This window comes from Pristis pectinata, chromosome 12 (genome assembly GCF_009764475.1).
Source record: "Pristis pectinata isolate sPriPec2 chromosome 12, sPriPec2.1.pri, whole genome shotgun sequence".
NCBI classification, from domain to species: Eukaryota; Metazoa; Chordata; class Chondrichthyes; order Rhinopristiformes; family Pristidae; genus Pristis; species Pristis pectinata.
In genome coordinates this window covers 35,578,861-35,593,606 of record NC_067416.1, presented here as the reverse complement: position 1 = coordinate 35,593,606, position 14,746 = coordinate 35,578,861, and the positions used below count along the sequence as shown (strand labels likewise).

Here is a 14,746-nt window from a genome sequence, read left to right as displayed (position 1 = left end):
CTATCCTCATCCAATGCATGTTTGGACAGAACTTATGCAAAGTTCTCATGAAGTCTCATGGCATTAGAGAAGCATAAACGAGAACATTTCTTTGTGATTAGTATTGGTATTGGTTTATTATTGTCAATTAACTGAGGTACAGTGAAAAACTTGTCTTGCATACCAATCGTATAGGTCAATTCATTACACAGTGCAGTTACATTGAGTTAGTACAGAGTGCATTGAGGTAGTACAGGTAAAAACAATAAAAGTACAGAGTAGAGGGTCACAGCTACAGAGAAAGTGCAGTGCAATAAGGTGCAAGGTCACAACAAGGTAGATCGTGAGGTCAAGAGTCCATCTCATCGTATCAGGGAACCATTCAATAGTCTTATCACAGTGGGATAGAAGCTGTCCTTAAGCCTGGTGGTATGTGTCCTCAGACTCCTGTATCTTCTACCTGATGGAAGAGGACAGAAGAGAGAATAACCCGGGTGGGTGGGGTCTTTGATTATGGAAGGTAAAGACAGAGTCCAAGGAGGGGAGGCTGGTTTCCATGACGCACTGGGCTGTGTCCACAATTCTCTGCGGTTTCTTGTGGTCCTAGGCAGAGCAGTTGCCATACCAAGCTGTGATGCATCCAGATAGGATGTTTTCTATGGTGCATCGATAAAAGTTGGTGAGCGTCAAAGGGGACATACCGAATTTCTTTAGCCTCCTGAGGAAGTAGAGGTGCTGGTGAGCTTTCTTGGCCGTGGCATCTACATGATTTGACCAGGACAGGCTATTGGTGATGTTCACTCCCAGGAACTTGAAGCTCTCAACCCTCTCGACCTCAGCACCATTGATGTAGACAGGTGCATGTACACCGCCCCCTTTCCTGAAGTCAATGACCAGCTCTTTTGTTTTGTTGACATTGAGGGAAAGGTTGTTGTCATGACACCATTCCACTAAGCTCTCTCTCCTTCCTGTACTCTGACTCATCGCTGTTTGAAATACGGCCTACAACGGTGGTATCATCTGCAAACTTGTAGATGGAGTTAAAGCAGAATCTGGCCACACAGTCATGAGTGTATAGGGAGTAGAGTAGAGGGCTGAGGATGCAGCCTTGTGGGGTATCAGTGTTGAGAATAATCGTGCCGGAGGTATTGCTGCTTATCCTCACTGATTGTGGTCTGTTTGTTAGAAAGTCAAGGATCCAGTTCCAGAGGGAGTTGTTGAGTCCTATGTTAACTTCTAACCTTCCAAACACTTCCAGTTTAAAATCCTCATATTCAATTTTAAATACCTGGATGGTCTTGGCACCCGTAATCTTCTCCACCACCACAAACCACTGCTCTCATCCAACCCCAACGATCCTTCCCTTTGATTCTGACCTTCACCCCACCATTGGGGGGTGTACTTTCAGTCCTCTGTTCCCCACTCTGGAATTCAACACCTAACGCCCTGCTTCACTAAGGTCCTCTTTGACCAGTTTTAATTTTGCCTTCTATGTCTCCTCCATTTTTCTCCACGTACCTCTTTATTTCATTTGCAACTGTGTGAAGCACCTTGGGATATTTTTCTAAACTGTGCTATATAAATGCATACCGGTTCTGTTGTTTCTGCTGCAGGTGGCTAAAAAGCATGAACTAACATAAGCATTGGTTTTCCTTTCCTCCTAACCAACACTGCCAGGTTCAAGTCATTCACACAAAATTGAGAGTTCAACAAGTGGGGAGATGTGGATGCATATCTATGCCTTGATGTCAAGATGGGTTATGGACAAGCGGAGATATTGCTGTTGGCATCCCTAGAAAATCCAGGGGATCTTAAAGGGTGTATGTGAGGGATGGAGTGGGAGACCAACAACCTAAGGTCCAAGGTCATGGGCACAGACCTAAAGCACAAGTGTTCAGGTGTTGAACATTTGTGGAACCAAAGATATGCCGCTGGGTACTTCTTTCCAAGGCTAGATTGAAGGCTGCAGCAGTGTTGTGTCTGATAGGTTGGCGGGGGGGAGGGGTTGGGAGGAGGGGGGTGGTGGGGGTTCATTGGAGACTGGCATTGTGGAAGTAAAGTAGGGGCAGAGGAATCAGAATGTATGCTATTTGAGAGGAGGCGTGGAAGAATCCAGATTGGGACCAGCATTTGGTACATTGATAGGAGTAGTGGGGTGGTGGTTTGGTGACTGTCAGAATCCGTGGTTGGGATTGGGCAGATATTGGGAGTGGGACGATCACAGGATGGGACTGATGTTGGATGGGAGATCAAGTACATTAAGAACTGATGCATTGAAATATCTTTTTACCTATTTGTCAACATATATTTATCATCAAAATAACCTCATGACCCTCCCCATTAACTTTTATATTTGCATATGAAGGTTCCAAGTTACTGGCAAAATATTGAAATGATTTGTTTTATCTGCCAGTACAGAGGGAACGTTTCAGAGAAGACAGGTTATACAACTGAGAATATTCTCAGAGCAAAATTTGGTGCAGAAATAAGGGTAGGTGGTTGTGGTATGAAGCATTAAATGACTTACCTGGTGGACATCTCAGAATACTGTTGCACTGTGAAGACCATGAAGTTGCAAGAGTGCCCAACAGCAGGTCACCCAGGACAACATGGTCCAAGTCCCCCTTCACTGGTGCCAAAGGAGCATTGAATGAAGAATGATACCATCATGACCTCATTTCATGCACGCCTGATGCTGAAGCCATGTCAGGAACACTTGGACAATGTGTCAAGTAATGTTAAGTCATATTTCCAGAGTGATACAAAATGGCTCTGATGTGATCATTATTATATAACTTACTTTTTAGACCATTTGGCCCATCGGGTCCATGCCGGCTCCCAGTAGAGCAATACCAGTCTGTCCAATTACCCCTTCTTTATTTCTCTATTGCCCTGCATCTCACATAGGCATCAACTCCCCTTAGATTCATTTGCCGGCAAGAGGTGATATACAGTAGCCAGTTGACTTCCCAGCGCGGCTTTAGGATATGGAAATAAAACAGCCAGAGAAACCCACACAGTCATAGGGAGAACATTCAAACTCCACACAGACAGCACTCAAGGTCAGCATTGAACTTAGGTCCTTGGAGCTATAAGGCAGCAGCACCAACTGCTGCACCACCACTTTGCTCTGAGAATAAAACTATTCTCAGTTGTATAATCTGTTTTCTCTGACATTTTCTTTCTGTAATCCCAGCTAGATCAAATGATTTCAGTATTTGCCAGTAACTTGGAATCTTCATATGTATAAAAATATGAGTTAATAGGGGGCACGAGTTTGTTTAGATGATACATGTATATTGGCAAATACATAAAAAATATTTCAACATATCAGTTCCTAATGCATTTATAAGCCATTCCTAAGGTTTTATCTAAGGTGTTCAGAGCAGCTCAAATAAATTTGTAGCAAATAAGTCCAATAATTCTTGGCACACATCAATTATCATCTCCATCATCATTTGTTTCCCTCTCTCATTTCTTGTTAACTGGCGGGATAGGCTTTTAGATTGGATTTCAATCTTGTTTCATGTATCGACCCATGCTTGGCGTTGCCTAATCATCCTTGTCTTTCCTTGTAAACTTCAACCTTGGTTGGTTTCTACATAATGGACTTTGACCTTCATCTTGTCAGCACAGTCTTCTGGAGTTGGAAGCTCATTTGGTGACAGTTTTGCTTAAATGTTTCTCTTTATGATTTATCTACTAACCAAAAACAATTCTGTTTTATATATTTTCAAACATAATTAAGGTAAAGAACTAAATACTATCCATTGTACTATTCATCCACAATGCAACAGTTTTACTTTTTATATTTTTAAATATAATGAAGCAAAACATACACATGTTCATTGATGAAGTCCATGCTCAGGATTGAATCTTTGCAATTTCATTAGCCAGTATTATATCCAGTATAGCTCTATTTATTTCACTTTTACGAGTGAACACAAAGGACAAGGATGTATTCTTTAAACTGCTTCACTCTCCCAATTTCATTGAAACAGGATCATAGTGACCAAGAAAAAATCCTTTCAAGCAGCAAGAAAAATAAATCCCCAAACTGTAATTAGGAGAAAAGTAACTTGTCTTCTTTATTGCTCCCTGCTGCCACTGCTCCTAGACATGGTATATAAAATGCCTGCTGAGCCAGCACACTAAGTACTACATGCTGATTTAAGTAGCAAGATTTTAATTATGTACAATGCACAGCCAGAGGAAAACAACCTTATACAATGCAACTTGCAGCTTGCACCAAGACTGGTGATATTGCTGGAAGGAGGAAATTTTATGTTTAATATGCCGGATTTTATAGGCTGAATCCATTTCAAAAACAGGCAAGTTGGGGGTTGTGTCAGAGGTTAAACTGCAAAATAATTTGTAAGAAGAATCAAATCCCACCTCAAGCCCACCTATTTCCTGTTTGATGGAGGCGGGACAAGGGGCAGGCAGTTGGTCTTCCCATGGGAAGTAGGTTGATAATTTAAAGCATTGTAATGCGTCTGCCTCACTTTCATTTTTAACCGCATGCAGGTTTTCCAGGCAGGTTAGAAGGGCAGAGTATCTTTGGTCTCTACACTATGTCTTGTGGATTCAGAGAATGAGAAGCATTTCCTCCAGGCCAAATAAATGACCCTGTAACATTTCCCTACTGTGATCTATCTACTACCTCCTCATTGCCCACTTGGACCTCTCCCTTGAACACAACCAAACACACTGCCAATCAACATCTGTTCTTCCCCCACCCCTCACACCCTATCCCCCCACCGACCCTCCACCCTGTCAGCCATAATCACATCCTTAGCCCATATCTTTACCTATCTCTAACTGGCCACTGAACAGAAGCTGCCCTAGTTTAGCCCCACAGCTTGAAGAAGTGGTTCCCATTGAAAATTGCCACTTGAGCTCTTGCTGTTTGTTAAGCCTGTGCCCCATGTGTCGTTTTGGAAGTAGCAAGTAGTTCCTGTGCACAACTGAGTGAAGGGCCAAGGTTTCCCAATGCAATTGCCCCTTATATATCTTGCAAAGTTCTTCCCTGCTAGTCCGAATGTGGGACCCTAACCTAGCATTAATGTAATATGCCTTCCCAAGCACAGAAGAAACTCCAGGTCGCTATATCTCTCTCTCCCTTTTTCACAAAGCAGGTGTTGGCATCTCCAAAACTTTCACTTCATTACTCTTCATGCTGCTTTAGATTTACTGACATATAAGTAGTTCAAGTATTTAAGTCAGTGATATGATTTGAAAGAGGATTAAAGTCCCAGTTTGGCTGCTGATTACCCCGAATTTATGTTACTTGTAATTTATGTTACTTGTAATTGGACCCAACAAAGGCACCAAATCTCAAGTGATTTAGCCTATTCCCTTCTGCATTGCTAAGCAACAGAATAGGCAAAACACTCAGCAATTGCCAGAGTTTTATTTAGCATTCTCAGTGAAACACCATGTCAGATTCCGGGAACAGAGGGAGGCAGACAAATTTTCTGAGCAGTGATATAAAATATTGAGCTACTTTGTAAATCAAGTTTTGTGCTCTGTATATAATTTAGCTTGACCATGATTAAAATTTTAAAGGCGGTGCATTAACTTTCTTATTTTTTAATTAAGACAACAATTGGAATTATCTGTTTTGTGAATTAAAATTGCATGTAATCTATCTTTCAAGTGTTATTAATAATGTAATAATGAAAAAAGAACTGGAGACATAAAAGACTGCAGATACTGGAATCTGGAGCAAAAAACAAATCACTGGAAGAACTCAGCGGGTTAAGCAGCATCTGTAGAGGCAAAGAGATAGTCGGCATTATGTGTCTAGAACCTGCATCGGTTTATCCAGCGGTTTGTTTTTATGAAAAAACAATCAGGATTTTGTGTGAAAATTGTTTAATATAGAATGATGCATTCATAATTTTTTAAACAGTACGTATTAAATAAGCCACATACATCTGTGCACTAGAAGGCAAGATGGCTCGCTGTATACTTATTCTTTTAAGGTTAGCAAAGTATCAAAGGCGAGAAATTATGTGAAATAAACATTCCACTATTTTCATGAACAGCAAAAATGCCACATTAGAGTATCAGTAAATTCTGAAGTATTGGATCAAATTGTTGACTCCAGAACTGAAAAGACTAAACTTGTAGCTCAAAAATTAAATGCAAGACCATTGTTCTTTTTTACTTCCTAGGGTGAGATGCTTCAGACTTATAAATGCTTTTCTGAAGTACCTTGCCTCTTAATTGCAAGAATGTATTTAATCTAATGCACAGTGTCCATGAGACATAAGGACGAGGTACCACTGAGGCCGCTGATTCATCATCACAATATCTTACATGAATAAGTAACCTGTTAGACTCTGGTAAGGTGCTAATGTTAGTAGTTAGTCATGCTCATCATAAAGCAAATTTCCGTTTACTTACCATGCTAATCATTGTAATCAATGTTCATAAATACTCCAGTATCAATACATACTGAACCTGAATTTTCACGAATAATCTGTAACTACATTATTTCTTTCAATTTACAAGTTACATCTTATGCATAAAGCATATTTTAACTCATACATATGATGTGACATAGCCTGACACATCCCTGACACAGCCAGCATTCCTTGCCCAACACTAATTTCACATAAGGGTTGCCTTTTTGACCTGCTGCAGTTGTTCTGGGAATGGCACTCCCTCATTGTCGGTGGTAGCAAGTGCCAATGTATAGACTCAGTGATGATGAAGGAATGAAAATATAGTTCCAAGAAGGGATGACTGGTGACTTGGAGGGGGACCTGCAGGTGGTGATGGTGTTCCCTTGCTCCTGTTGCTCCTGTCTTTGATGGTACAGGTGATTGTGAGGTATTGTTGGGTTAGCCCTAGAGAGTATCAGGAGTGCAATTTGCACACAGTCCTCCCACAGTGCACAGCTGGTGGAGATGGGGTCCAAAAAATAGTTCGAGCACTTGTTACCCTCAGTCTTGCCGTGTCCTTATTAGTGTTGGTTTATTATTGTCATATGTACCAAGATATAGTGTAAAGCCTTTGTTCTGCATGCCATCCAGACAGATCATGCAATACACAATTACATCAGAGTAGTAAAGAGAAAACAGAATGCAGAATATAGTGTTACAGTTGCAGAGAAAGTGCACTGTAGGTAGACAGATAGACAGTTAAAACACAAAGGGTACGATGAGGTAGATTGGGAGTTCAAGGGCTCATCCTTCAGTGTACGAGAGGTCCCTTTAAGAGTCTGATAACTGTGGTATAGAAGCTGTCCTTGAGTCTGGTGGTTCATGCTCTCATGCTTTTGCATCTTCTCCCCGATGGGAGAGGGGAGAAGAGAGAATAACCAGGTGAGGGGGGGGGGGTGTCCTTGTAACTATTAAGAAAACATAATCTGTTGATCAGTTGAATTCCTTTTTTTTAATTTCTTTTTTTTGCAAGTCTTGATCTTGAAAGGATATCCATTAACATTGCTTGCTTAAAGAGCTTTAATTAGTGCCAAGTTCTAATTTGGGTGGTGGTGTTAAATAATAGACTGATATTTTAAATTGAATGTGGGTTATTTTTATTTATATTATTTCTCTGTCACATAAATGCTAAAGATCATTTATTTCCTACAATTTTGTAACATGATGCTGGAGTTCAATTAATTACTCTGAACTCGCCAGCTTTTAGTGGTGTTGGAACCATTTTTGGAACCATGGTGTTGGAAAAGCCTTTTAACAAAATGTGCACCATATATGAAGGAAGCCATGCATTCAGTAATTCTACAAATGGAAGTATTTTAATAAAACAAAATCAACATATGTAATTATGAAGAAATCTTTATTGTTTATAACCTATTTGCCATAAAAAAGCAGAATATTATTATGTCTTTAAGTCTTGTTTGCAAGATGTCTCCCTTGAATACATAAACCTTGATCTGTACTGTATTCTCAATCTGCCCTGGTCTTACCCTTCTGAGTCTGGGGTTACCCATTGAGAGACTCGATATTGCAGAAGCCGAACCCCAGGCTTTCCGGCACTCTGGATAAGACATTCACCTCAGCCGACCTCTCCAGCTCAGCTCTCAGTTACAGATCCAGCAGTGCAGCTCTTAAGTCCCTCCCTGAATCCTGGACTGCAGCAAGGGAGACCCCCTCGAAATCCCCATCCCTCTCCCAGTGAGAACCAGACCTGTTTAGGACTTTGGGGGTGAGTGATGCTGTGGTGGGGGTAAGATAGGGATCAGCCATCACCCATCCAGTTTGGGATAGAGGCATATATCTGAAAGAGTGGGGGTTTGGAGGGTGTCGTGACCAAGCCTGGCCACTGTTGCAGTGGTCAGAGGTTGCAGCAGGCAGATATAGTTATTCTCCCAGTGGTCAGAGGGTGTGGAGTGTGGGCCTGGTCACTGTCCCAGTGGTCAGAAGTTATGGAAGATGTGCCTGGTCACTCTCCTAATGGTCAATAATTATGTAGGGTTGGGTGGTCACTGTCCCAGTGGTCAGAGGTTGAAGAAGGGCAGGTCTGGTCATTCTCCCTGTGGTTACAATGTGTGGTTTTCTGTCATGGTCACTTTCTCAGTGGTCAAGGCCTAGGGAGGGTTTCAGGCTTTATTCTGCTTGGTGCTGAGTTCTAAGTATAAAAATGCAACCCTCAACTTTCATACCAGGATACTGCTGCCAATCTCCTTGATCTGTTCCAACCATTTAGTTTCCAGTTTACCCATTAGTGATAAATATTGGTATTGGTTTATTATTGTCACTTGTACCGAGGTACAGTAAAAAACTTGTCTTGCATACCGATCGTACAGGTCAATTCATTACACAGTGCAGTTACATTGAGTTAGTACAGAGTGCATTGATGTAGTACAGGTAACAACAATAATAGAACAGTAAAGTGTCGCAGCTACAGAGGAAGTGCAGTGCAGGTAGACAATAAGGTGCAAGGTCACAACAAGGTAGATTGTGAGGTTAAGGGTCCATCTCGTCGTATCAAGGAACCGTTCAATAGTCACAGTGACACAGTGGGATAAAAGCTGTCCTTGAGCCTGGTGGTACGTGCCCTCAGACTCCTGTATCTTCTGCCTGATGGGAGAGGAGAGAATGACCAAGGTGGATGTGGTCTTTTATTATGCTGGCTGTTTCACCAAGGCAGCGAGAGGTAAAGGCAAGAGTCCATGGAGGGGAGGCTGGTTTCCGTGACGCGCTGGGCTTGTGTCCACAACTCTCTGCAGTTTCTTGCGGTCCCGGGCAGAACAGTTGCCATACCAACCCGTGATGCATCCAGATAGGATGCTTTCTATGGTGCATCGATAAAAGTTGGTGAGTGTCAAAAGGGACATACCGAATTTCTTTAGCCTTCTGAGGAAGTAGAGGCACTAGTGAGCTTTCTTGGCCGTGAATTCTAGTGAATTCTGCTGTTGCTCTATGACACCGTGCCAGAGATTCTGGCTGGCCGAGGCCGAGGTAAAGCCTCTTCTTCTTCACACACCCTTCCAACTCTTGCTGACTTTGTGAGCCCTGTAATCTTCAGAATCTGACTTCTCTGACCCCTGCTGACCTTTAGAACTCTGCTCCTCGGCCACTGGGTGCTAAGGGCCACAGATTGGTAGCTGCCCGTTTCCACTGCCGGGAGTCTTGACTGACCCTTGACCCGAGGACACAATGGCAAGGCGAGGACACAATGGCAAGGCAAGGCCGCAGCTGGCGGGTCGGCTTGATGACTAGATGGGTGGGTTCACCAGGGAACCACAGGTGACAGGAATGAGATCCAGATTCACGAAATTTGGATTGACTTTGCATTGGTTGAGCCCTCAAGGAGCCCCACCACTCAGTCAACGTGTTCCTGTAGGGGAAGATCTGTGATTTGCTGCCTAGCCAGCCAGCTATCTTCAGGGTCTCGATGATCCTCATACAGACGTGCTTTGCAAAGTCCAGCACGTCCTGCAATGGTTCCATACACAGCACCCACCACACCTTGGGTGCCCACAACCTCACCTACTTCCCTAAGGCTTTAAGGTTGGCCATTATTCTCAAAAGTAATTCAGTTGACTCACTTTCATCTGGAAACTCTCACAGTCAAGGCAACTTAGCCAGTTGTGTAAGGTTTGTGAATGGGGTCATAAGAACCAAGGCTGACCAAGCAGGTAGGTCCCTGGAAGCGCTGCCAGGGGAAGTAGTGGAAGCAGATACGATAGCAATGTTTAAGAGGCCTTCAGACAGGCACATGAACAGGCAGGGCATGGAGGGATATAGACACTGTGCAGGGAGATGGGATTAGTTTAAATTGTCATCGTGGTCGGCATAGACATTGTGGGCTAGAGGGCCTGTTCATGTGCTGTACTGTTCTAATATCTTTGACCCTGTATTAACCTATGTCACTACCTGCATTTTCTAGCATAGTAGTGATTTAAGACTATTACCCTGTGTACCTTCCCTTGAAAACCCTCCCATCCCTCAATGCTGAGCCCTGTTGTTCCATTTCAGTGAAAATGGGGTCATTTGCCATTAACTAGTAACAATTCATTGCCTGGTGAACCACCAAGCCAGTACCGTTATGATGATCTTACATAGTTTAAGCTTGGTCAGATTTGTAAGCAAATATTGGTTGGTATGATATACTGTGTGCCAAAGAAACTGCACAATGATAAAATAGAGCAGGCATTCAAATGTAATTGTGCATATCACACTTAAAATAATTAGGACTGAAATAAAATAAAATATTCAAGAAATTAATCATTGGCTGCTAAGGTATGTGATCGGCTCAACACAGCAGAACAGAGCCCATTACTTCAGAAGTAAGCTTTAAAAATGATCCTTAATTTCCCACATGTGGAGTCCATTACTTTAGAAGTTAGCTTTAAAAATGATCTGCTATGCTTGTTTTTGTTTCACAGTTTATGTTGAACTGTTAGTGACGTTGACATATTGTCAGTGAATGTATTGAAATGTGTTGTATAATGAATGAAGATAACGATGTGTCCTGATTGAATTAGTGCTTATCTTTTGAATAAAGTGTATTTTTGGAAAAAAATGTATCAGGAAGCTTTAAACAGAAATCAGCAATTTCAGAATTTCTGTTGCAGCAAACACAGCAAAGGTTTTCATTGAGGTGCAAGATGAAAATGACCATGCCCCTGTTTTCACCAAGTCTCTCTATCTGGGTGGGGTGACTGAGGATGCCAAGACATTCACCACTGTACTGCGGGTTGAGGTGAGTAAGATGATGAATTTTCTTATAGCAGCGATTCTATAATGATCTGTACTGTAGCTTTCATTACTTGGTTACTGTGAAAAGCAGTAGAAATTCCGTCTTGTGTCTGATTTGATCTAAATCTTAGGCTTACTGAATTGCTACCTGATCCAGATAAACCAGTATTCACACAAAAGTCTTTTTCAAATGCTAATCCCTACAAAAAGCTGCAGGTTATTACTTCTAAGATAAACTTTGTTAGTCGTCCTTCCAATACACAGTTAACTCCTTTTAATTCGGCTATTTTTCATGAGAAAAGTACAATTATCCAGTTGTTCACTTCAAGAAATACAAACAAAATGGTGCAAAAGATAATTTTTGCACTACGTGTATAGGAACTACAGGTAATTAACAACATGAAGTTAAGAGGTGCTGACTACGTTTGTTACCAAAATGGTCTCACATCAATGCATAAAAGTAAGAGTAGATTTAAATAGTTGCTACTGCTTTAGGATTCATTGAAAATGGGTGTTTTGGAAGATTTTTGTCAGTCTGTTTATCAGTTTTCAAGCAACTATTTTAAACTGCCCATTGGGTTTTTGTGGATTTTGTCTCTTCCAACAATCCAAATGTGATTATTCGATTTTGAATAGTCAAATTTTTCTTCTACTTAATAGATAGTTCCTCAGGATCAAGGATGACTTGTTTCCACTCTGGTTTTGTGGATTCCGAGGTGGCTGATGAGGTCAATGTGGGAACCCCAGACTCTTCCACAGATGGGACAGGAGGGGCCTGACAAATGGCTGGGTGTGTACTTTGCAAGGCTGTGCACTCCTTCTGCTGTATTTGCAGGGCACCTGTGCGTTCACAGTGCATGGACTCGAGGTTCAAAGTCAAGTTTATTGTCATATGCACAAGTACAAGTATGCACAGGTGCAAAGAAAAACTTACTTGCAGCAGCATCACAGGCACATAAGCATCAGATACACAAGAAAAACATAAATTATACATAAATTATACACAATTTTTACAAGAATGAATACAATTAGAACAAAAAAACAAAGTCCATTGTAATGTGAAGTGAAGTGTTCCTATACTGAGGTAGTGATTAGGGTTGTGTAGGTTGGTTCAAGAACTGAATAGTTGAATGGAAGTAGCTGTTCTTGAACCTAATGGTGTGGGACTTCAGGCTTCTGTACCTCCTGCCCGATGGTAGCTGTGAGAAAATGGCATGGCCCAGATAGTGGGGATCTTTGATGATAGATGTTGTCTACTTGAGGTAGAGCCTCATGTAGATACTACCATTAGTGGGGAGGGAGGTGCCTGTGATGTTTTGGGGTGAGTCCACTACTCTCTCAATACTATCCCAGGAGTCAGTGCGGATGCGACATTTATGGCAGCAATAGCAACAGTTGCTATTTTTGTTATCATAACTGATGGAAGTAAAAATGTGAGAATCAGACCCACAGATCAACACAAATGAATTGTGCTCTTCCAGTCTTTTGGGGAAAAACATTGGCTTGGTATCCAATGGGCAACTCACTGGCTTTCCCCAACTAGTTTACATCATCATTGAAAGAGAAAATAATCTCAAAGTCATTATCAGTATCTACAAAAAAAAATTCTTGTTAAATGGTTACTTGCCATTTTAAGTAGTTAGATACATCTTTCATAGACATAGATTGCAAACAAACCTAGCCATTGGTGAATCTTTGGAATACTCTCCCCGAAAGAGCTGGGGTGGCTCAGTTCGGATTGTAGGAAAACTGTTGGAATTATAATGAAAGATGTCACATCAGAACACCTTAAAAAGAATAATAGGATTTAGCAGCCTCAACAGGGATTTAGGAAAGTATCTTTGACTAATCTCCCAGTTAGCAAATGAATCTTTGCCATAACAAAGGGGTTTATTTAATTTAATTTGGAACTTAACAAAAGTATTGTTTGCTACAACAAAAGGTAAGGAACATATTTGGTTACTACAGTACAAGCTCAGTTCTGTGAACACCAGTAGTACAGCCTTTTTGAACAGGTTATTGGGAAGAACTCGGTGAAATAAACAAGCTATTTACATTGGCAAAAAACTCACTTGAGCATCTGCGCTCTTCCATCTGGCAAGAATGGTCCGTTGGATCAATGTGTTGTAAGTTTCAGCTTGTACGTTTCAGCTGGTCAAAACAAACGTGGTTTGCTTTAGATTTACTGCACCTTAACAGGGTGGAGATTGACTGGCTTCTGACTTCTTACCATCCACGATAACTGGTATTTTTTGCAAAGTGAAGGGTTTACTGTACCTCTTGCTGTATGAATTTTTGCATAATGAAAGGTTCTCTAGGACCTGCATCCCTTTGCTCTCCGGATGAGACCTGTGGTTGGATTTTTGGAAGGCTTCCAGTAAGGTTCCATGTAGTTCGATAAGATAAGAGCACTTGGAATTTGAGGTAATAAACTAACATGGAATTGGTTATTGGACAGACAGCAAAGAGTAGGAATAAGTGGGTTGCTCTCAGATTGATGGGCTGTGACTACTGGGATATCACAGGGATCGGTGCGTGGGGCCCCCCAATCGCAATCTATTTCAGTGAGATGGCTGTAGACAATACCAAGCAAGGTGGGATTATGAGCATGGAGGAGGATTGTGAGTACAGAGGAGGATGTAAAGAGGCTTTAAGGGGATATGGACATGCTGAATGAGTAGGTTATAATATGATAAATGGAATATAATATGGAAAAATGTGAGATCAACCACTTTGGTATAAATAATAGATAAACAGAATATGAGGTGATGAGAGTTTGGGAAGTGTTAGCGTTCAAAGGGACCAAGGTACATTTTATTGGCACAAGTCACTGAAGGCCAACATGCAGGTGCAGCAAATGATCAGGAGACAAATGGTATGTTAGGCTTTATTACAAGAGGGGTTGAACAGAGAAGTAAGTAAGTCTTACTCAAGACCAGGGACACTAATGATCACTCCAGGTGAAGCAGCAATTTACTTGCCCTTCTTCCGATCTAGTTTACTGCATTTGTTGCTCACAACGTGGCCTCCTCTGCGTTGGAGAAACCAAATGCAGGTTGGGTGAATGCTTTGCAAAGCACCTGTGCTCAGTCCGCAGGGGTGGTCCTGCCCTACCTGTTGCATGCCACTTTAATTCTCAATCCCGCTCCCATTGCGACCTGTCTGCTGCCTCCTCCACTGCTATAGTGAGGCCCAACATAAACTAGAAGGACAACATCTTACCTCCTGCCTGCACACTTCAGATCCTTCAGGAATGAACATTGAATTTTTTCAACTTCAATGCTTTTTCATCATTTCCCATTATCATGTGGATATCCTCTTTTCACTCTGTTTCCATAAAATGCCTCGCTAATGGTCAGTTCTCTTTCTTCTTATCACTTGATTGGTCTTAACCTATCTCTGTATAGTCTTTTGACTTATACCTTGCTCCTGCCCCCACCAGCTCAGCTTTGAAAACTGTAACCCTTCCACTCTTCCCCCAGTCCTGAGAAGGGTCCCTGACCCAAGACATTAATCGGTTTCTCTTTCCACAGATGCTGTTTGACTCGCTAAATTCTTCCCACTTTTCATTATTCATTCAGGCTCCAGCA

General features: G+C 41.7%; 1 protein-coding gene across 1 annotated transcript in view; it reads left to right on the top strand.

Annotated features, from left to right (window-relative positions):
* Positions 1-14,746, top strand: part of pcdh15b (protocadherin-related 15b) — a 564,355-nt gene that overhangs the window by 455,873 nt on the left and 93,736 nt on the right. Inside the window, exon 26 of the mRNA XM_052027763.1 lies at positions 11,033-11,160. Within this exon, the coding sequence (XP_051883723.1) occupies positions 11,033-11,160 (128 nt within the window). The remainder of the gene's footprint in view (positions 1-11,032; positions 11,161-14,746) is intronic.